Source organism: Nipponia nippon, unplaced genomic scaffold (assembly GCF_047370975.1).
Source record: "Nipponia nippon isolate SJK-2023a ecotype South Korea unplaced genomic scaffold, ASM4737097v1 scaffold_1, whole genome shotgun sequence".
Classification (NCBI taxonomy): Eukaryota; Metazoa; Chordata; class Aves; order Pelecaniformes; family Threskiornithidae; genus Nipponia; species Nipponia nippon.
In genome coordinates, this window is record NW_028262290.1 from 126289530 (window position 1) to 126314451 (window position 24922).

Genomic DNA, 24922 nt, shown 5'->3' on the forward strand with positions numbered 1-24922 from the left:
GGTAGCAACCTTAGGATCCTGAGAACACATCTAATGTAGTACATCAGTGCTAAAGAGATGCTTAAATGTTCTTGTACTGGATGCTGCAGAAGCTGAAGGGTGTTCAGAAGTATGTTGTTGCAGCTGCTGTTATTCTACTAATGCAGTCATACTACAACTGCTTTCCAAGATTTTCGAAAGCTAATACAAAGAATTAGGCTCTTAATTCCGTATTTTTCATCCAAATAACTATTTTTTTTATGTGCAGCAGGTTTCCCCTGAAAAATTTGAAAAACTTAATCATAATCTTATTATTTTCTAGCTATTAAAGAGGAGTAAGAAAGAGGAGGTAAAATACACTCTTCATCATAAAGAAACCCAGCCCTTCAGCAATCCCCCAGACCTTACACAGAAGTATTCTGGATTATTGTTTTTAATTGTATGCTCCAGTTGCTACTATTTTTCCCGGTTCTCTGTGTATTCTGCTCCTCAGTAGGTCTTTGAACTGGAATTGTTGAGATAAGATCTGATGGCATTATAGAAGTGCTAAAAATATTGTTTTTTATGAAGGAAAAGTGGATTTTAAAGAAAAATCACTGATGCTAACCGAGTGAAGGTGTGGCTGTGGAATGGCGATCTGACTGTTACAGACGTGTGATACTTCAAACTTGCATGTTCATTAACAAATAATTATATGGCTGAAAGGCTGCTGAGGCAGGCAAATTGTACCTATTCACCTAGACACTGTGTAAATGTGAATATGAAAAGTGCAAATGAGGGCAACTTTCAAATACCTGGGCTTGTATTGGTGCTTTCATGGACTCTTATTCATATATTTTTCCCTGTTATAGTGTACATGGGACAGACATATGGCAGAATGAAAACTAAGGAACCAGCAGTATAGTATAATACACTCCTAAAGAGAACTTTTATTTTCTCTCTTTCTCCTTTCTAAGAGCTAATGTTGGGTGTGAATGATGTCAGATCTAGTGATGTCTGAATAACTGTCATGTACAAGAAAGGAAAAGAATTTAACAGAGGGAGTTAGGGTATGATCTTGTAAGTGGTGTAGTATTTGCAGCCACATTTAGAAGGGAAGCTGAAACCACTTTTGTTGCTACTGTGTTATGTTGTTAGGGAAAGAACTGCATACAAAGGAAAATGTGGCACATGTAGAGAATGACAATTTGGGTTTACCAAAGAAATTAATAAAAAACTGTAATTATGCTCTTTAATATCCTCCCCTACTGGAAAACAAATGTGAAAAGACAGACCATTACAGAACTAGCACAAACAGTTTGCAATTATTAGCAGCTCTTCTCCTGTTGCATAGGGCTGTTTTCTTCAAAGGTCCCTCCATGACATTTCTTCTGAACAGATTGTAGCTCTCACTTCGCCTATGACTAATTGCCTAAGAATCACACCACTTACAACCTAGATATCCTCACTCAATACAACAGAACTTTTGCTTTGCAAGTGTTGGACAAAACCTTCCAACGAATTAACTATGTCACTATGAGTATAAATGTATGTCACTTTTAGTTTTCCAGATTACATAGGCCTTTAATATCAGCCTTACAAGAGAATGTACAAGAGAAGACCGAAGCATAGCAAGAATTAAATGCCTCATCTGAGATCCTGCAAATGTTTGCTAAAGCTAGTCTTGCACTGCCATTTTGATGCTAATTTTCATTAATATGCAGCTGCTCTCTTCTTCTGTCACTGCAAACTAAGAGCAGTCATTTCCTTATTAAGGTCTATTCTGCTAGCTTGGTGTCCTAAAATACAAACCCATGGTTGTTTTATGTGTAACTGGTTAAATCAAATACTATATTTGATTCTATAAGCTTTGGCATGAGGAGTGATATCTGTGAATGATGCCATTATGAAATACCTCTGTGATTTTCATTGTTCCCTTGTGTCAAAAGACTTTGTATAATTCACCAGAAGAACACCTTTGGGCTAGGAAAGCATCTCTTCTTCCATTTTGCTTCTGTGGAGAGCTTGCATGCTAAAATTATGGTATTGACTAGATAAACATCCCAAACAGCAAAGCACTGATAACCTCTCTGCTGGGTATGTGTGGATGGTGCCAAGGAGGACCACTGGAAGAGGTGAAGAGAGTTGTTTCAGACTCTTCTGACAAAGAGAAAATTTGATGAGAGGGAACTCACTAAATGACTGAAGCAGACAGGCTGCTCTTGCTCTTTGCCTAATCCCAGGACCAGCCATCCACCTCACTGTGGTTTACTTAACATGTTTCTTCTGCCAAGTAATGTAGTTAAACTAATAGTTCAGTTGGTAGCAGGCTGCCTGAAGGTAGAGGAAAGACTGACACATGGTAGCCGCTGGAGACTGTTAGTGTTGCACAAAGTAATTGTTTTGTTAAAAAAAAGTAAGAAAAGGCAAAACAAAACCTGTAAATCATGCCAAGAACTATGATGACAGCAAATTATTTAGAAACTGCTGGTCTGGGTTGTCTGTGCAACTCTCTGTAAACATCGTTCAATGTGTAACTATAATGATGAAACAGGGTGTTTCATAAGCCCTTTGTTTCAGTCCTAGCCCAGAAGTGACCTGTGTTGGGTTGGAGAGGGGAAGGAGTAGAGGGGATGCAAGCAATATCAGGAACATTTATTTTAGATGATGGAACCTGCTGGAGGTGTAAGAGCAAGTTAAACAGATGGTCATAGTAACTGCAGTTATGAGTAGTAAAAGATCCTTTCACAGACTCTCTGGAAATTGAAAGAGATTTCCTTTCCCTGGCACTCACCTGGGTACCACTCTTGGGATGTGCCTGTCAATTTATGAAACACGTTGCCAACAGTATGTGGTCAACCAAGGGAAAAATTCCTTGTAAAAACATCGGACTGAAGAGGACTAGTAAAATCTAAATTAGATAGCAGAAAAATGAAAACACTTATTTACTCTAAAGACTAAGGATAATAACACTACCATCTCCTGTTCTGTTCTCTCATCAACTCCTTGTGAAATTTGTTCATCCAAAATTTGGACATTTGGTATCTCAACTACTTATGGAAGAGCAGGTGGTTGTAAGAAAGCCATTGCTGATCAGTCCACAGAACACATCTGCTACAGGCTCTACTTATGGTGCACTCCAAGACAGATGTCTGAAAGAATGTATGTGTTCTCACTGCTCTCCCTGCCTTCACTCCACTGAAAAAAGTTATACAGTTACAACAGATGCTTGTACAGCTTCTGACAATTCCTATATTAGACACAACATTAGTTTATTGCCAAAAACAGATTTACTAGCTCAATGCTCTCCAGTAAAGGAAGTAAGCTGCTGTAAAGGGAATAGCTTTAATTATTCCTGGATTCAAGACAGGAGAATGCCATGAGGTATTACACTTACGAGGGCGGTCAGAAGTCAGAGTTCTCAGAAATTCTGAGTTGGATTCCAGTTATTTTAATTTATTTCTAGGTTCTAGGACTATAAATCTGTTTTGAAACGTAAAGTTTAGATGGAGGCTTAAAAAAGGATATTCAACTTCCTTAAAATGCAAAAAAAATCAACTCCCTGCATAAAATGGAGAGCGATCCTATGCAATCTGCAGTGTGGTTCACTCATTCTTTCCTTATTCCATTTGATTAATGAAAGCAATGTATTTTCTCTCCTTCTGCCAGTGATTAATACTTCTCCGCGCTTCTTTGTTTTTGGTGGCAGATTGCTGGGGGAGAGATTCCACAGTAAATTGGTTTTGATATCGAGTTTTAAGTAGGCTTTGCCAGCCTACTTGTTTTATGAAAAATACTTCTCAGTCTCCAGTACTGTATAGCCTGGACTGTGTCTGCTCTATGTCTCTGTTAAAGAGAAGGGGAGTTTAGGAGAGCCCCTTTCAAAGCTCACTTCCCTCACTATAGCTGATAGCGCAAGGAGAAAGAGAACAGCTTGGCTGCTGCTTCCTTCCCTATGTCTGTGGGGTAGGCATGAGGGGGCAGCAGGAGTAGCAGGAAGAGACTGAATCATAGTTACATACTGGCCTCAGTAACAGCAATTTGTTCTTCCAGGAACGTGGCTTGAGTTAAAGCCCTCATGGGTGTTTGGGTGGGGAGGTGATACTTTGAAGCCATTGCTGTTAGTGACACAGACAAAAAATGCTCCCCGAATTCTCCTTGGGGAAGTACTGCCTCCGCTACTGACTAGGTATAATTTATATCACCTAGACCTTGGTGGTGAGGCAGGGACTATTTTTAAACAGTATTTTGGACTACTGTCGACACTAGTGATTCACGTGGTGCCAAGGGTGTTCCTGGACATGGGAATGCAACCATCCATTCATTTCCGCTGCTATAGCTGTCTCTGGATGACTTCTGGCTGAAGCTAAATCTCCCAGATATCCCTGGGCAGAGTCTGGAGTTCAATACGAGCCAAGGAACAACAGGCAGTTCATGTGCAGCTGACCTGTTTTGGAGGATAAGAGAATTTAATAATATAGATGAGGACTGCTGTGCACATGTTGGCCTCCATGCTGCAGAAAGGTACATTCAAGGCAAATTCATTTTACTGTAGTATATCTTGCAGAACCTTTTTCCGTAGTAGGCTTTTAGCTTTTAAAGAATTGTTTTCAATTCCTTGGTTTTTACTAGTGGTAAACTCAACTGATGCTCAATTTCTGCTCATGCATTAAGATAAACTAAAAATATATTTTTGATTGTGTTTGCTTTTACTTAAAAGTTGGGAAATGCATACTGAAGCATGTGCAGATGTAAAACCGGTGGCAGTTTGCCAGTGTAGCCTTTGATGTTGCCAAACATGAGAGACTTATGTATAGGATAATACAGCTTTCCTTCTATATATGTGATCAAACCACCATGTGCATGTTTTATTCCTTATCTTAAAAGCAATGTTTTACAATGCAGCCTCCAAAATAAAAATGTAACTATCGAAATGAAATCTAACACACTGCCTTACGTATAACCTTCAAGTTAGAGTCGAAATAGAAAATGTGTTATTTTAGCAGGCTCGCTGAACCCACAATTTGCAAAAATCCTCTTTGCACTTGACTGTGAGCTCCACCTTTTAAACAAACACTTTGTCCTGGTTTCAAATTGAATTTTTCACTACATGAGTCTTATTAATTAAATGGCAAGAGTAGCTTCAGCCAGCGACCCGTTCTTCCCCCTGCAGCTCCTTTCATGGGCACCCTTTCACTCATAGCTGGTGAAAGCCATATTTCTTCTGCCTGGCTAAGGAGAATTCTGTACGATAGAAAGGACAGCTCAGCACCCAAACCCAGTTGTCACCAAGAGTTGCTTAAAATAACTTGAAAATTAAATGGTTTATCCTCATTGTCTCCTTTCCTTCCAGTCATGTTTTTGTCAGCTACATTTGCCCGAGAACCCAAAACTCAGATGCAGCGTGACATTTCCCTACCTTCCTCCTTTCCACAGGCCTTTTACCCCCAGCTGTTGCTGTTGCTGCCAGCTCCATTCAATTAACCTCAACAGGAATGCAGTCATCCCTCTGCGGTTAATCCTGTTCAGGATTAATGAACTGTGCTTTAAACCAAGGGAACTGCTAGTAAAAATGAGGTATAATTTCATTAGAAAATTGTGTACTGCTAATTAATGAAGGAGGTCATTTTAGGACTTGGCAGAATTGAGTTTAACTGGAGAAAAAAAATCCACAGAGCAAATACGTGAAGTTTGCTACTTTCTCTTCACTCTCGCTCTCTCTGTGGACACCTTTTATCACCAAACGTCCTGTTTTCTGTCTCCCTACCATCAGGTCACCACTAAGGCATGTCACCGAGAAGCATGGAGTAGAGGCAGCAGTAAAATGAGGCCACTTGTTGTGGAGCCAGTTACTTCTTCATCCTTTGTTTCTGAGTGATGAACACTGTGTATAATGTGATTTATTTAAGTGTTAAAAAACAGGGACTGGTCAAAATACTGAGGTCATTGCTTCTCCAGTTATGAACCTAGAAAATTCCTGGTATTTGTCTTTCATGCTGGTCCTGGGAAAGTTTGCAGTCCTTCAGTTTCTCAGTAGTGCTCGTTCAGTACATTTGAGCAAAGGCTTCGGTGGTACCTTAGATAGGTTCAGCCTTTCACTTTCTGGATGTCAAAAGCAATCACAATGGACACCTAGACAAAGCAAACTAACAAGGAACTTTACCAAGAAAGTGACTGACAAGCCAGGACAGTGACAGGGGAAGGGAGAGAAAACAGGTGAATAGCTGATGTTTAAAAAACAAGATCCGAAAAGGCAGCTCATCAAAAATTTTCAAATTCTGTTCCTGCTTGGTCATACACAGCTTTGTTTATTACTTCAGAGCTCTTGACTCTTCCATTATAGTGTATTAATTAGTATCCATCCTGTAAAAGATCAGGTAAATATCATGATTTCCAATATTTCATGTCGCTAAACTGAAGGAGGTCTTATCATAAAGTAATGAATTACACAACTGTCATTCAGATATTTTGATCTTTTATACCAAAAAACCTGTGATGTATGGTACTTAACTCTCTAAACCATGCTGTTGTAACTAGTTTTTTTCTTAAAAAAAAATTACATGGGTCATTCTAATTTCTAAAAATATACTTCTGACTCTCCAAGTAAAAGATATCCATTCTGGGAAGGATATATCTATAAAAAATAGATTGAATCCAGGTTTTGAATGTAAAACTAAGTCTAATGACTGGAATTTTCATAATACAATACCAAAAGAATTTTCTGTACAATACGTTGTAATGCGCCAAATATCCACCAACCACAAAATATGCAAGTTTGTATTCTACACATACAAAGGAGGAGGAGTCGATACATTCAAGTCAAAGTTCCTCAAAGTGTTTTGTTTAAGTGCCAGAGCTAGCCAATGTGCTAGCACACATGTTTATGTTTTAGCATATGAGTACAGAAAGTCAGCCAAGCACAAAAAAAAGTCAGTCACAGTTATTTTGGGAATGGTACTTTGTTTTTCATATACTCCACTGTTGTATTTACAGATTCAAAAGAAATTACATCTTATCTTCAAATGTAATTACCACAGAGTACATGAAGCATGGGATTTTCAAAGCAACCCAAGGAAACTGAGGACCCGGTTCTTAGTAGGCAGGAAAATAATATGCCGAGACCCTTTTGAACATGCCAGTGTCAAGCACCCGTACAGGAGCATTCTGTTACTTGATGTGGGTTTGCTATAAGCGAGCCAGCTGACAACGTTTTTGCAATACTAAGAGGTTTTATGGTATAGTGAAATATTTAATACCGAGTTCCGTTTGTCATGAGAAAGAATGTGCTTTCTAGTTGCTGCGGGAGAAGTGGGGGGGTCATTTTGGTTTTTTTTGTTTTTTCCTGGACAGCGTAATGGGCCAAATGATCAATCCTTTTATGTCAAAGACAAAGTTTGATTTAAATGAGACCAGAATGCACGGGTATGTTCTAAATCGGATATTTTTAAATGCACACCACTTGAGATTGCAGAAGAAAAAACATGCTCATAAATAGTTTTGATTTGTTTGAAGTTGGAGCACTTTTCTCTCTCTGGGTCTATGTATAGTTTCATGATAAGAAATTCTTATGCTTAGTAGCAGGAACTGATGAGTGAGACTTCCACATACGTAGAAGAAAATCATGAGTTGTAGTTTTCTGTTTCTTCAGCCCAAAGAAAATTCATGAGTCTTGTAACTGGGATATAAAGTTAATCCTGCTTACTTAGGAGGACCTTAATCACACACTTGCAGTTTTCCACTTGAACGATGGTGTCTGTAGTACCCAAAGGAGTCAATTCTCACAGAATGTTTTTCATCTGGCTTTGTCTTCTTATTGAAATAAATCTTTGATTTTGCCAGTGACCAAGATTAGATTCTAATGTAATTTTTTTTTATTTTTAATTTTTATTCTGTTTCTATATTAAGAACACAAACGGATTATTGTGAATCTTGAAGTGTTCCCTTTTTTTTGCTGTTGGAGTCCAGTTCCATACAATATTAGCAATCAGCTTCTATGCCAAGGCAAAGCAGTGACAGTTGCAATAATGAATATTTGCTGCGGGCCACTGGTATGAAAATAGCACAGTGCTTCAAGCCTGCGTCACCAGAAACAAATCTTCCATTTGACTGTGACTGAATTTCCAGCTCAATTTTAGATCATTTATTATTGAAATAGTTCTTAAAGCACTGTCATAATATAATGTTAAGAAATGCTGATTCAGTCTTCAAGGCATCAATTCAAATGCCTTCCTACTCCTTTTTGATGGTTTTATTTTTTTTTTTTTAATCTCTTATACCTTTAATGCTGTACCCTGTATTTAGGGCACTGAACTATGTACAGGCAGCAACACTGTAATATATTCAGAGAGGCACATGCTGGTTAGGTTAGAAGCTCTGGTGAGAAGAGGATTTGAATTCCCTCTTTGTAAGCTTACTTGACAGCTTTTAGAATGTTTTCTCCTTAATTCCTGCAGACAATTCTAAAGTTTATATGAAGAGGAGCAGCTTTGCATCTTTAAATGTGTCATGGCTTTTACATGGTGAACTTGGATGGTGTTTTCTTGTATATGTTTTGATGTAATTAATGCATTTGCATTAGTGGAATATATAATGTATTAATATAGGGTGCCTTTTGAAAGTGCAGAATATATGCACTGAACTTTGATTTTTTTTTTAGTTGAAGAATATGCTGATGACATTTACCATTTTTAGTTTAATTTTTATATACAATGCTGCTTTCACGCATGTATATCTAAATACCCTCAAAAGGACTAACATAATTGATTGTATTTTCTTTTCACTTTAAAATAATTACATAGTGAAATATTAGATCAACATAGATATAGGAGATCAGATATTTCAAGCAAAATAAAATCTGCAGTTATTTAAGTTTTTTTTTTGTTCATTGCCTCAGATTTTCCTATGGAAAATAAAGAAATGATGATCTATATTTTGCTTAGGGCAAAATACTGACCCTCGCACTGCAAAGCTGGTAATGGTGATTGATGTACATATCTAATTTCCTGCAAGATTAGGATAAGCACCAACCTTGCCATCAATCCTGAGAGAATGTTAATATCTTCTTTTTCTTTTCCTTCTCTCTCCCTGGTGCCATCTGCCCTCTGCCTTCCTTTTCACCAGGAAAGTACATTGGCTAGACCTACTACTGTACAGTAGTACCAGGATAGAGAAACTGAAGTTTTATGTACTGCTAGGAGTAGGCTTTTGAGGAAAATAATTTCAGTGCAGCAACTTTCAGTTGAAGGAAAGCCAACATCTACACAGATTCTCTGGGATGGGAAAGGAGTGACTAGTTAAATGTATAATTTTGTGGACAGATCTACAAAGGCTTCATTTACTCATCAGTTTCCCAACAAAAGGCTTAGTATTTCAAAATAGTATTTTTCTTTTGCAGCATTATTGTTGGTCTGTAAAAAATAATAAGTACAGAATGTTCAGCAAGGTAACACCATTCCTTCTGCACCTGTATTTGACATCCTCGGTACCTTCAGAATATAACCACCTCCAGACTCACTCTCAGGAAAAAAAGTACTTTGATTAGACCTTGAGCAGGACCTTATTTTTGCTATATGCTCTAATGCCTGGCAATCTGTAGAATATTCACATGACAAACTCCGCTTTCTCGGTTTTATGAATAATAATTTTTAAAAACCCTCTGGGAGAATATGTAGAAACATTACCAAATACACAATGTATAGAAATTAAAAGGTCTTGAAGGTCACTGACTGAAAAGGGATCATACCTGGGTTGCTACTGCAGCTATTTGTTCGGCCAGTTCCAAGTCCTACAGTAGGCAATATTTCTGGATCTCTGGAGGTAGGCTATTCTCAGGCTTTACAAGCTTTAATATTAGAAAGAATTTCCTGATGTCTAATCTAAGTCTCTCTTGCTCTAATCCAATAGTTCTTGTCCTATTAGAAGGGATCAAGGAGAAGAATTTATTTTCTTATTTTTAGCTACCTTCTACAGATATGAAAAATGTTGTCAGTGTTTACCCTTCATCTTCCATATTCACAGTCCATATTTTCTAAACCTCTAATTTGTTTTGGCTTCCTCCCTCGCAACCCCTCTCTTGTTGGTTTGCATTTGTATTGCTGCTGGATTAACAACAAAGCAAGTAATGGTTAATTTTTGACGTTACAGTCCCCAGTCTGGACACAGGGCCTCCAGTGCTGATTAGAGGAGAAAAAAATACTTCATAAATCTTTCACTTTGCACTTTCAATATGGTGGGGACTTGTTATCTGCTACTGAAAGCTTTTTCTGAAAAAACCAAACCAACCAGCCCACCCAAAATCAAACAAACAAGAAACCCAAAAGCAGTACTGGGGCTGTTCTTCATCCTGTTTTAGCAGATCAGATTAATCCTACTGAGTGTGAATTCCTGCAATTGCCTTTACTGAAAAGCACCTAATTTTCTAGACTGTTTCTCAAATGCATTAAAATTGTTTTGAATCGCGTCTCCCAGTGTGTTTGCACTTGCTCCCAGTTTGCTATTGTCTTCTAAGTTAATAGGTGTGTTTGTCATTAATGAAGTTGTTGAACAGTATTAGTCTGAAACACACCTCTGCAGCATCAGTTAGTTGTGTCTGTCCTGCATCACAGCACATACTGAGATCTATAAGCCAAAGAATTGTTACTTTGCCTATTCTAATAGATGGCAGTGAATAAAGCATAGTACAGGTAGAACACCACTGACACCAAGGGATGTATGAAACCAAAATGAGCTGTCTATGTTGGAAAGTACCCAATTCCAGCAGTATCTTAGTAAAGTAGCTAAGATTTCTTATGGGGGAAGCTGCTACGCGGTAGGCTTAATATGACAAAATACAACACTGCAAAGGCAGAACAGCTCCTGTCCCTTCTCTCCTTCTCCTGTCCCTTACTTGTCATCTTCTCCACTGGCTCAGTCCTGGATCTTACTGTCCTCTGCCCTGCTAAGTACTTAACTACCAAATGATACTGCCATATCCAATGTCGTGTATATATTATTCAAACCACAACATCATTGTGTATTTTCTCTCTCTTGGGTTTGAAAACTACAGAAAAAGCACAAGTTCTTAGAGGCAAGCACTAGGTTTCCAGATAGATTTAGCTATATAACATGCTTACAGTTTTTCCAAACATACCACTGATACACAGAACAGAAATCTTATTAGTGTTTGTGTAGGTCTCAGACATAGAAAGCTGTATATTTAATTACTATTATTAGTATGTATTGTTAGTATGCAATAATGGATAATAATAATGCATGGATAAATGTATACTGTGTATTAATAATTACCTTCATTCATTTAATATTAGTTTTGGCTAATATCAAGTGAAGTATCAATTTAATGTTTTATTTTATCAGGTATCAAAAACATACAATTATTTTCATTTTAGTTTTATTAGTACAGAATGTTAAAACTTTAGCTTGGCTACTCAATCAGCGTAAGTATTATGCGGTAATATGGCAGTTTATGCATCTGAAGTGCTGCATATAAATTTTAACTGCCTATTGTACTGGTAATTTACACAACCTCTTTTAGTGGATTATCTTTCAGTTGTACAGTACAGTCTTAATGACCTGTCTTTTCAGTTCATGAATTCTCTATTTACTGGGTGTTAACAGAATGCAGGAGACAGAATACGTGGCATTTTGATACATGGGAGTACTGTATTTTGTAACCACACAAAATACAAAGAATAAGGTCAGATTTAGTTTATTATCATTAGTCAAACCATCACCAGCACAATCTGGCTTTCTGTGTGGTTACAGCATTAGGATGCAAACAAGCAAATGCCAAAGGTCACAACATTTGTTTTTTTGTTTCCTTCCATCTCCTCTCCTTGCCCACAGACGTTACCACAGGGACACCAGCAATATCAACAACGACAACCGTGGAAATTCGGAAGAGCAGTGTTATGACAACTGAGATCACCTCTAAAGTGGAGAAAATCCCCACGACAGCCACTAGCAGCACCACATGCCCTTCCGTTGAGACTGAGGAAGAAAAAGCAAAAAGACTGCTGTACTGTTCACTATGCAAAGTCGCTGTCAACTCTGCCTCGCAGCTGGAGGCGCACAACAGTGGTGAGATGGAGCAGTGCTTGCTTTCTTCCTTTTTTTCCTTCTGTCTCAAGAGCTCTGCAATTATCTTCCCCTGAATAGATTAGATCTCTTGCAGCAGGGGACAAAGAGGTGGCAGAAAACTGGCAATTACATGGAATTCATTAACTATTAAAGAATAAAAATGACAGGCAAAGAGGCTTTCATAAAGGAGGAAGAAAGGAATTTTATTGCATGCAAGTTAGCCATTTTCTTACATTTTAGCTTTTGCAGCTTCCAAACCTTATAGAGCTAAGTGACAGCTCATGCTTCATTACCTCTGGTGTTTGGAGTTTGCATACCTTTGTTTGTGCCAGCTAGCAAACTGAGTATGAATGCCATTAGTTTTGTTTGAAATCTAACAAATTAAAGCTGAAAGAGTCAGAGCTCAACGATGAGAGTTAGAATTCTTAGCTGCATATTGTCTGTTAATAACTTGTAAAAATCATGTATATTTTCCTTTGTTTTCATCAACTGATAGCAACTGCTGCATGAGAGTTGAATGGGTAGTTCCTTACCTCCATCTTTCTTAATTTTTAAGCCTTTCCTTTTTATTATAACTAGTACCATCAATACGTTCCAGTACTAGAAAGCTATAATTCACAGTGACTATTGTAACCATCTTATTGATTGGCTTTGTGGTGAGCAGGGTTAAAAAATCTTGGGATTTAATATGGTGGCAATGACCACCTATAACAGTCCTAGAGAAAAACTCCTGATTTTGGATGTCAGGGGTTACCTGCCAGCAGGGTAAACAAAGTTAGGAGACAGGCAGAGAACCTTAGGTTTGAAACATAGAGACAGTGATGATATACCTGCAGCAAGATGATCAGTGGTTTTATGATGTAATAAAAAAAAGAAATAACTTTGGCATGTCTATAGAATCCACTAAAATTAAAAAGGAAATGATAATTTGTTGGTGTTCATGAGAAACAAAGCCTAATCAGTTTTGAATTCTGTTTGCTGTATGCCAGACCTTCAACTGGTGAAAATTCAAGTTTGTAAAGCTGTACCCACTTAACCTGTTCAACTTCATATGAGGGTTAGACTCTAAACATTTTTCTGATCAAGATGAGAGCCAAAACATTATTCTGAATATTTAAGCACAAGCCTCCAAGTTTTTGCTGTCTATGCCGATAAACTGTGTGTGTGCTCACACACATACATGCTTGTAAAAGTGTTCATGTGGATGCATACAACAATTATCAGTGGAACACTAATTCTGTGCATGGTAGTAGTCCATTATCATCACAGACTACCTGCATGGAAGTCAACAGTGTAAGAAATTGTTTGGTCTGAATAAAGGTAAAGCAATAAGACACTACTGTCTTCTATCCAATCTCTAATAAAAAATGCAAGTGCATTTTTCTCACAGGTATGTTTCTCACACATTTTGGTTTCTGTCCAGGCCATTAAGGATCCATAGGTTGCTGCCAGGAACCTCTGCCCCTTTTTGATTTGGAGACTAACTAGTTAATTACAGATTTAAGTGTAAGCTACCTAATGCATACCGTTTGTCAATCCATTCAGGAGGACTACAAATCAAAGCCAACTACATCTTTAATAGCTAAATTACTCTTCCTTTGCAACTACAATTCAGGTCTTATTAGCAGCAGGAGTTAATGAGAAAAGTCACACCCATTTAACTTCACATCAGGATACCTGATTGTGCCACTACTTACTGGTGTGGCTGCTTTGTTCTAGTGCATTACCTACAGATATGTAATTTAATAATTAAATATCAGATGTCAAATATTGTTACATTGGTATGAATCTGATACAGACAAACACAGGCATATTCCAAGAAGAGCACATGGCACCAAGCTGAGGTTCATATGATTTTCTTTCAAAAAGAAAATAAAACAATGAATGCAACCAAATTGCAAAAGTTGTTTCTGTTTCCCATTTCTAATGTCTCCAGGGACTAAGCACAAAACTATGCTGGAAGCTCGGAATGGAAGTGGAACCATAAAAGCCTTTCCCCGGGCAGGCGTAAAAGGCAAAGGACCTGTGAATAAAGGAAACACAGGCCTTCAGAACAAAACATTTCACTGTGAAATATGTGATGTGCACGTAAACTCTGAGACACAACTGAAACAGGTACTTAGCTAGCTTGCAGAGTGTGAATCCTTGGCTGTTCTTTGTTTTCATGGTGATAAAGTACCAACACAATCAGCATGTGTCAGTCTAACAATTCACATCCAAATGGAGCTCACAGATTTTACCCTTTGTACTTGTCTTTCATGCTGTATGTTTTGTTTTGGATATGATTTTCCCTTGCACAGAATATATTTTCTCAAAAGCTCTTGATTATATATGACATATATATATGTCTTAAAGAGTTATAGACGCTGTAAGCTGCAACATGTTACAACTGTCTTTAGACTACTATAATTGTCATGAGCTAATAAACCCTGCCATTTTATCTACTGCATGATATTTGCCTTGACAAAGATGTGGAGGTGGGTGCAGCCAGTATTTTCACAAAACACTGAATAACCTGCTTAGAAATGCAGAATGGAGAGGATTTGTAATATGTTTTTATCAGTGTCACTCTATAACTGAGAAGCATGACCTCTAAATTGCAATTACACTAAGTTATGTTCAGTCATTCTTCAGATGAACAAAGCCTTTGTTCTGAAAAACACTTAGTTTAATTCCATATGCTTTTTGGAATTAAATATTTGTTAAGGAACTTTACAAGAATGAAGATAAATTCTGTAATGGACAATAGCAATACTTGTCTTCTGCTTTCAGGAAAAAAAAATGTCCAGTTCTTTGTCTTTTTTTTGTGAGAACACTCTTTAGAATGAAAATCAAAGTAAAAATACGGTTCTGAAAAAGGTCTCTTAAATCTAATACTGCAATAAAGTCTGTGTAGAAAGATTCTTTTAAAATCTCATAGATTTTACGAAGAAGATAATGGATTTTGTGGGTTTTTTTCACTGTGATTTAGTTTGATATGTAACCATCTTTCAGCTGAAATGTTGAAAGGATGTCTAGGCTTCTTAGGGATTTAAACAATTTTTTTTTTTTTTCCCCTGAACAGGGGATGCTCTACTATCTAATATTCTTCCAAAACTTTCTGTCAACAGTGGATTGAATTTGATGGGTGCTTTATAGAGATAGGGAGGAATTTTTCAAAGGTTTCTATCTTTGACTTGATTCGGATCCTGTTGAAGTTAACAAAGGTGAGAAAATCATTGACTACAATGGAAGCAGACTTGAACTGAGCACTGTGGAAAATCACTGTCCCAATATGTGATGCACAAAGAATCGTTCAAATTGGAACAGACTCTATTCCCATTCATTATTGAATTAGTCAAAGTAATGCTGTTGTGGAGAGCAGTAGCCTTCAGTATTGGAGCACCCTTGTGTAAAGCAGAACCTGAATGATCTATTAAGGAAATATCACTCTTCTTTTTTTTTTTTTTTTTTTTTTTTTTTTCCCCAAAATGTATTTTAACAGCACATAAGCAGTAGAAGGCACAAAGACAGAGCTGCTGGGAAGCCGCCCAAACCTAAATACAGCCCTTACAACAAACTCCAAAAGGGAACACATCCTCTAGGGGTAAGCCAATCACCTTTTATTTTACTTTTATTTTAACCCCGCTGAGTAGGGTTTTTAGAAACTGTAAGTGGAAAAATGTTTAAAATGAGAGGAATAGTGTAAGCAATGGGAGTATAGAAGTGTCTGAATGAGCCCACAGAAACCCACAAAGGACTTCTTATATGTTTTGATGGGCATGGACTACAACCTGTGGGTCCTCGTTTTTTGTAGCTACTCGGAATAACCTCAGAAAAGAAGCTTGTTTCAAAGGTCATTAGAGAGCAACAGACAAAAGAAACATCCAGATATCAAACAGGATTTTTCCCATTTTCACCAAGGACAATGGTGATGAAATGACTAAATAAAACATAAAACCTTTATTCTATCCTTATTTAAAAAAATATTCAGATAACAATTGAAACAATTAAAAAAAATCCATCTCTCATTTCATTCCACTCAGTTTCAGGATGGTTCTGGTCACATTTTTGACTGCCAGGATAAACTATCTGAAACACAGTTCGTTCTTGCTTCAAAAGCTGAGAAAAGGGTTTACTTTTTAGTAAAAACCCCTGCTAGGATCCTGCCATTAGTTAAAAACCTGCTTATGTTGTGGGTGGGTTAATGAAACATCTGACATTTATCTCCATGAGATAAACTGCATGATTGTTTTATGTGCTATTGTGTTTTGTAAGGGTTTATAGATGGTTTTGGCAGGGGGAGGATGTTGATTCATTGGCTTCACAGAGATTGGCCCCTTATTCCTTGGCCATCTTCTCTAATGCAGGCAGAATATGGAGTTTTTTTTCTGTGAAAACCCAGTTCTCTTTAAGTTGAGTTAAAGCTCTTTTCTTGACAACAGAAGGTGTGTCCTTGTTGGGGCAGCCCTCATGATTGGTATATTCATGCGCGATTCAGTTGGGTAGGAGCTTTCCTAGATGTTGTACCATAATGCAGTGCACTACTCTGGTAGATCCACCAGTAGGGAAATAGCCTCATAGGGTTTTTCAGTAATCCACCAGGAAGACCAAGGTCTACAATACATATAAGCTATACTGAAAGGAATCGAAAATATGTAAATAGGTAAGTAGGATATGGAATCACTAAAGCTTCTCTGACAGGATTATTATTCCTTTAGGAAATTCATTGTTTCCCAGGGGATGAAAATAACTATTACATTACTGTTGCTGTTGTGCACTGTTCTCTATTTGCCAATTTATGTAATGGTGATTTCTGAGAACTCCAGCCAAGGATCAAGGCCACTTAGTTGCTGCATAGACAAATAAAGGCAACATGTCCTTTTCCTGCTCCCTCACTTCCAAATGCTCACAATATACAAGTCAGGCCAGAGGTGAGCAAAGAGGCAAAAGCAATTTAAGAAGGAGTAGAATGGAGGCTACACTGAGAAAGGATAAGAGCAATTCTCCATTTAGTCTTTTTGGTTTTGAACAAAAAAGATACCAAAATTGCTGTCACTTGAAATGCAGGACGGCATAGCAACAAGCCAAAGATGTGCTAATTTTAGTTTGAATGTAAATGTTTTTGATGAGCTGTAGACTTTTTATTTACTCTCCGTTAATTTTTCAAGTCATTTACTGTCCCTTAGTTTACTTTATTGGAAAGGAAATGAATAATGGCTACTTTACTCTTAATGTCGACCTGTGTGTTAATTAGTACTTGCAGAGAGGTTTGAAATTAAGGTGCTACATACTGTATATACTAAATATTACTGGGTTTGCAGCTATCTTGAAATCAGAACCATGTTGATAAATTAACTGAAAAGCTATCTAACTTCATTAGAAGTTCCTGATTCCTCCAAGAATGGTAAGATCACAGAATCACAGAATCACAGTCAATATAAAGTCACATAAGATCTTTGTTCTTCATGACAAAAAATGTATGAGCATCAGCAAATTTTTTTTCTATGGAAGTTAGAAAAAGGACATACTACATTTTCATAGTTTTTCTAGACCAAAAACTTTCCAATGCCATGTTTTCAGTATCATTTATACTGCTTTGTCTAGTCTAGTTTTGCATGCTTCAGAGAAAGAAGCTTTATGAATTCCCACAGTACTATTTCAGAGTTTAAGAAATCTTGTAATATTGGGACTTACTTGATATTTCTTCAAACCACAAATGTCCAGCATGTATAAAATACTACACTGGAGAGAAAGAGGTTATCAGGCATTTGATAGTCCAAACTTTCTGCAATAAAATAGCTCTTAGGAAAAACATCCTTCACTGGGAATTCTAGACCACAATCAGATCCCTGTTGTTTTGGGCTGGGTTTTTTTTGTACTTTGTGCTCAGGATTTTTTTTTTTTTTGAGAGTTTTTTTTTCTTGTCTGTTCTAAGCAAGGCTGGAAAAATGTATTTACTAAAAAATGTAAGGAAGGAGAAAAATATCAAATGCTCAGTAAAGGAAGAAGACAGCTTGGATCACTGGGTGTTACACTGATCAAGGAAAAGATTAGATCATTGCTTTTCCTAGGCACCATGAGGAATTTTGTGTCTAGCATCCATTATGTCCTCTGTTAAGAGAATTACAGAATATGGTCACCTCTGAGTATCTCTCCCAGAGCTTTAAAGGACCTTGAGGTCAGCAGAGTTGACAATGGGTATTAGGAACAGTCAAAATCCTGTATCCATCTGGCTGGTAAAGAACCAACAGATTTTTTTGGAGTGTGGTGATAGTGTAATGATGAAACTCACCAGTGGTTCATGCCAGACTACTCCTGTACTTACTTTCTGACTATTCACTCACCAAGGTACTGTTGAGTGGAAAGTATCAGACTGATAAAGTGCAAGTTAATTATTTGAAAGCCCCTTTCAATTCAAGGATGAGAAATTGTGTTCCCCTGTGAGCGAGAAGTGTCCATACTTACATTGAGATGTACCACAGGATGGTACATATATTCATATTCTGTATATTCAATACCATATATTCAGATTTAAGTTCTTTGCAAAGGGCCTCAGGTCATGCCAGGACACAGACTCACTGATAGTCCATCAGAGCCAATGGGAACTTTTCTTTGTCAGTGGATGAGGTTTCTGTTCTTATCTCAGAGTTATAAAATCAGAACAACAAAGGTATTCAGGCTCCTGGCTTCTCATTCGAAATTTGAAATCGCACTGAAATCTGCAGAAATCTATATAGACTACTCTGATGTTCACTTGTATCGATACCAAATGTAAATTCTCTTAAATATTAATGAACCTCTGTGAATATTTTCAATCCATCTGGGAAAAGCTTGAGCTTATTTTTTGTCTTTTTGGAAACGCTAAATGAGGACTTTTCCAAATTGTTTGTTTGTTGTTAGAGGCAGGAGCTAATAAAGAGCAGCTAGCTGGAGATCTTAATTTTAAGTAGAACTTGCATCCCAATGATAAAAACAAAAGTACCTTCTTAGTCAGACCAGGAAATAGGATATGTTTTCATTCTGCTCTGGTGTCTATCATAAAGCTGTCCAGATGGAGGTCTTTTAATTGATGGCTAATTCTTCCTTATTTAATTCTTGCAGGGTGCATGCAGCTTTACTTTGGTGCAGATTGCCAAGCCCCTTTTTAGGTTTGCTTTGATTTCTAATCTCATATCAAATTGTAAGTTTCAGTGATAAGGCGTGAGCCCACAACCAAGAGGACATTGAAACTCTTTGTCCCTGACCAAATCCTGCTCATCCTTGTCCAATGTACGAGATTGTTGCCTGTCATGACCCTGCAGCTCATAGAGTCAGTAGCCACTAGACGGCCTCCCTTATTTTATTTTGCACTTATAATCTTAAGTCAAGCTCCCTATTGTGTAGCTAATATGAACAAATTATGTCTCTCTGTTTGTTTGTTTTCTCTCTTCCCCACAGGTAAAATTAGTATTTTCAAAGGAACCTTCAAAGCCGATGGCTCCACGAATCTTACCAAATCCGCTAGCAGCTGCAGCAGCAGCTGCTGCTGTGGCTGTGAATTCCCCCTTCAGTCTTCGCACAGCCCCAGCAGCCACCCTTTTCCAGACTTCAGCACTTCCTCCAGCACTTCTACGACCAGCTCCAGGGCCTATACGGACCACCCATACTCCTGTGCTGTTTGCTCCTTACTGAACTCCAAACAGGAATTAATTGTACTGCAATAATTTTTCAAATCAAAACAAACGAACAAAAAAGAAAACCAAGAACATTGAACTATGCAGTGTTTATTTATAGTTTAAAGTATATATGAAGAGCCAGGACTTTTGATAGAGAACTGAACAAATTCTAAAAGGAGGAATGGGCAGTATTTTCTCCAGATGAGAACATTCCTCTTGGGTATTGATCGTTTTAGAACTGATCTCCAGCATTGACTTGTAGTGACATATAAAACTTATGAAGCCTTTTGACTGTGCTTTTTGGCACGTATTTCCCTGCAATGTCTTTCCTGCTTTATGAAACAACTTACAAATTTGTCTAAAGGGCATTAACTGGTTCCAATGTATATAAAATACTTTATTCTGTAGATTAAAGAAGAAGGAAAAAAAAAGAAACACTGTGAATAGTAGTACCCTTACCAATCCTCCTGCCAAATCAGCAGTTACTGGGTATTTATCTGAACAAAAGTAGATACAATAGATGTCTTGTAAAACAGTAGTATTGTGTCTCTATCTATGCCACTAGGTTTCTAACTGAGTTGCAAAAGATAAAATGAACAAATTATGTCACTTTGGTAAGCAGTCAAAAATTATGACAATAATGTGGAGCTGTTCCTGGTGAGCAAAAATTGTTTTCCTCACCCATAGAAGAATGGGCTTGAAGATAATCTATGTTTAGGATCAAGTGAATGATAAAGAAGATTTAGCAGGGGAAAAAAAACTCAGATGCTGTACACAGAATAGGTCAAACTTTTATTTAACTGAGAACGTATGTGTACAGTGTGTGTATATTCAAAAGGTGTAATACGTACAGGATAGATCAATGTCTAAGGCATGCCAGTGGACAGCAAAAATTACACTCTTGTCATGAAACAGGCCTGACACTTTAGTGTTGAGCAGAGGGAAGACACAAATGGGTTACGCATAGTCATAACTAGCAAATGAAAAGCAGGAGAGAAATCCTGGCCCCATTTAAGTCAGTATAAAGTTCCTCCTGACTGCAATGTGGCCAGAATTTCATCCCAAGAATGGCACATATTCTTTTTATATCACACCAGTGGGAGTGTCTGTAGATACAGGTAACATTTTTTGCAATAGGCTTAGTCTTAGAAACAGATTTATTCTCTTGTTTTATTTCCTACTGATGTGATATAAAATGTCTTAATATACCTACAAAATGTAAACAGCAACACATGAGATACATATTACAAGATAACTGCACATCGTGGGTTTGGAACAAGTACAACCTTTAGGATCTGAAGGGACCTTTGAATTCTGTAGCTGACCTTTATGTATGGACAGCTTAAAGCCTTATATATTTACTGTGAGGCTTAAAGGAGTTGACTGTGTCCCTTTAAAGTAAGATTTATCAGGGGTATATATAGATATATTGTATATATGTTAGAGTAAGAAAAATAACTTATAAACAGAAAATCTACTATATAAAATAATTATATAACCATTGAGTTTCACATGTGGGTCATTAAGTGGTAAGTAACAAACAGCAGAGAAAAAATAGACTTCTTGAATCTGATTCTTGCTGCCTGCTTTTTCCCATAGGGAGCTGAAAAGTATCTATTAATATTATGGAGTGCGCTGCTGAGTCACATGCGACCACTCTGATGTGTAGCTAAGTGGAATGCCTACCATACATTTAGGAGGAATAAAATTTAAAAACATAATTTAAGTTTAGATGGGGAAATGATTTGAAAGATTTTATTACAAGGTAGTAATGCAAAATATTGACCATGTGGTTGCTATATAATACTGCCTGTGGTTAATATGGACAGTTGGGAGATATAGAGGATGGGAATATACAGCACTTTTGACTTGCAGTTCATCAGTGAGCCTTCCATATACATTGGTATTTGCCATTTTTTAAACCTCTCTGCATTTAGATTTTATAAAAAAATATATAAAAAGAGAGAAAGAAGAGGTTCCATGGATGTCTGTGTCCAAAGAATTCCAAAGAGATGCATTTATTTATCTAGAAGTATTAAAATAAGTTCTATATTAGGTACTTGTATTTCATCCAGTTTATTTGCAAACGTTTGTGCCTTGAAATGAAATGGGCTTTTGCTTATATTTAATTCACTCCTATGTAGCCATGAAAAAGATGTGATGGTGATTTCAGGGCTGGTTACTAGCTGGATTACTTTGGCCCGATTTCCAAAACAAGAAGAGTATGAGTAAGTTCCTGAAGCCAAGTTTAGGCACCTAAATAACTAGGGGCTGACATTTAAAAGGGCTCCCCACTCTACAGCTCCCAGTAAAGAGGCAGTAAACAGGCCAGCCTTCAAAACCTGCGCCTAACCTCAATTTAGAAAATGTTTCCTTTTATTTGGGTACATAAATATAGAGTAGTAAGGTTCAACTCCTCTTTGCAAAACCTTGGCCTTGGTCTTTTAAGCCTGCTTTCAACCTTCCATCTTTTTGCAGAAGTTGCAGTACCATTGCCAGCTCTGTTCAGATTCCTTCTTGAACAGGGCACTGGTTTTGAAGCTGTGCTCCATGAACCACCATTTATCTCCAGAGCCTTTTGTAATAGCCTGTGTAAGTAAGAGCTTGCTAAATGAGCAAAGGAGGACTGGCATTTTGGGAAGGGAGAAGGTCTGGGCAGGCAATCTTTCCTCTATGAAAAAACATGCAGATGAGAAAAGGGGAGACCCACAAATATCCTGTAGGCTGTTATGCACGGCCTTCTGGTGCATGGACACCTGCTGCACATCCTGCCATGTTGTTGTGATGCCATCAAAATCAACAGGCTGATCCTTGCCAAAATATGGCCTGTGGCATGTATGGAGGCACAGTACTAAGGACAGAGTTAATACAAGTTTTGCTAGAAATAAAGAGAGTGTCATTCCAACTGCTTACATCAGCTAATTTGCAATGGCACCTTCAGTTTTCTTGGACCTCTTTTGTCACAGTGCTCTATGGAACAAGTTTTTGTTCACACAAGTCTCTTAAATTTCAGCTGTAAACAACAAACTCAGTTCTTTTTATGTCTCTTACTCACTACCTAATAAAGGATAAAGCCTAAATGTTAGAATGTATAGTGGATTTTCTGTGCCTTGCTGTTCCACCCGCTTCTTGGTCAGTAACAAGTCAACGTTACCCAGGATGTCAGCACAACAGTTTTATTATATGTATGTCAAGGAAAATACTGGCACAGCAATCTGATTGGGCAAGGGGAGTTTTCAGTCAAGGGTATGTCCACAGCAGCTGACAAAGGAGCTAGCAAACAGAAGAGACACTTTACACCTACTTATCAATACATCCAATATGGAGAGCACTATAAAAGAAAAATGTGTCATCATATTTCATATTACAGTAACACTCCAGGGCCAAGAGGAAGCCTAAAGCACAAAGAAACAGATCATTTCATTGAAGACACCGTCACTCACTGGAATAACAGTGTAAAATCAGCCTGCAGGGAAATGGCTGGGTATGAACTTGGAAAAACAAATAGGTTCAGGGATGTTTTCTTAAATTCTATACAAAGTGTTAAAGAATGACTATTCTGTTCTGACCTGAAGAGATGGTATTTTTGTGGGAGGGATATATATATATTTATATTTTTACGCTATCTGCATTTTTCCAACTATCTCTGGCTTCAAACCTTTGTTCTGAAGGATCAGCATTGCTCTGAACCATGAAATCAGTTACCTTCTTGAAAGCTGCTTTAAAAGCTGATGTGAGAGGTCAGTAAGCAAATGGTATAAATATGATGTTCTAAAATGAAAAAAAAAAATGAACTGGGCCATGTCAAGGAATATTGTATTTGAAAAGTATACATCTTTATTTTAAGATAAATTAAAGTTATATAAAATTAAGAATAGCTAAATAAAGTTAATATAACTAGAAGAATTACATCTGTCATTTTAGTACTGGAATATTACAATTGGCTCTGTATTTTAAAAGATGGAAAGGCTTTTTAGAAGCAGAATCAATGCAAGGATGCTGTGGGCAAATTTAGTGTCTCACACTCATTACCTTCCAGTTATACCAGGAATACCATAACTGAATGGACCTGGCCTTAGTCACTTCTATTCTAATCCCCGAAGATACAGTAGAGTATTGGCCCGATATTGCCTGAAATCATGCTTCTTAGGAGGCCCTGCTTCTGCCTTCTGCTCCCAGTAAACGCATGGTTTTTACAGTCTCTTCAAAGCAGCGTGGGGAATTTCTATCTTAATATGTCTCATTTTTTGCAAAAATAAATGTCATTTTATGAACATAAGACCAACACTGAGGAGCAAGACCTGAAAAGATTTCTTGACGATTACAACATTCTTGTGGCTAAATATGAAACACAGATACCCAAATTGTTTGGCTGCACAGATCTCTTTGAAATCATGTGAAGTCAGAAGCCTAAACCACTTTATAAAGAATCTGCTCTATTTATTAACATAGGCATCTGAATTTCCATTTTTAAAATTCAGCACAGTTCAGGGCTCTAAGCACCTAAAGCTCACAAGAAAATAACCGTGGGCTTCCTGTTTACCTAGATGCATGTGAAAATGCGAACATATGTTATGTAAAATATTACAGATTTTTTTACATCACATCTTCCCGTGTTCTCCTTGTTTATGTGTAAATGCCATTACTTCAGTGCCAGTGAATCATACAGAAGCTTCTGTGCTGGGATTCAGTGTGTGACTGAAAGAAATAGTAATACTGATAAATCCTATCTTAAACTAGGATTATTAAAATTCAGGACCATTTCGGACTAAATGTAACTATCTGGAGGATGGTTATTACATAGCCTGATCTGAAATGTCAGGGGCTGAAAGAGTCTGTGCTCCAGACCAAAATTAAGAATACTATGAAAACCATAATGCTCTTAACCCTGGGACTCCTGAAAGCAGTTGCAAAGATCTTTGACTTCAGTAGAGGCAATTTTTTGCCCTGAGTGCCTGAGGCCTTTTGCAGTCATGCTGTGTGCTGCAATTAGGTGTCATTCAACTCTGATTCAGTATTGATATATTGATAAAGAAACTTGGCTGAGCCTGAAACATGATTAGTGGCTGCTTAGTTCCTGTGATCAGCTTCATGCTGGGATGATGCTTGGGTGGTGAAGTAAGAGGAGTCAAAAAAGTCAATATAAAGAAACTGGTAAACTAATTTGTTCCCTTTTCCTTGTGCAATGTTCTTATATAGAACTTGTGAGGTATTAACAAGCTGGGACATTCAAGAGTTCCTGGATAAAACGT

The 24922-nt window shown here is 37.4% G+C and overlaps 1 protein-coding gene across 11 annotated transcripts in view; it reads left to right on the top strand.

Moving 5' to 3' along the window:
• Positions 1-20879, top strand: part of ZNF385D (zinc finger protein 385D) — a 439008-nt gene extending 418129 nt beyond the window's left edge. For all 11 annotated transcript variants that reach the window (XM_087771557.1, XM_087771526.1, XM_087771537.1 and 8 more), the window contains 4 exons: positions 11800-12033; positions 13970-14148; positions 15518-15619; positions 19453-20879. In XM_087771557.1, the coding sequence (XP_087627683.1) occupies positions 11800-12033; positions 13970-14148; positions 15518-15619; positions 19453-19686 (749 nt within the window). In that variant the 3' untranslated portion in view covers positions 19687-20879. The remainder of the gene's footprint in view (positions 1-11799; positions 12034-13969; positions 14149-15517; positions 15620-19452) is intronic.
• The last annotated feature ends 4043 nt before the right edge of the window (positions 20880-24922 follow it).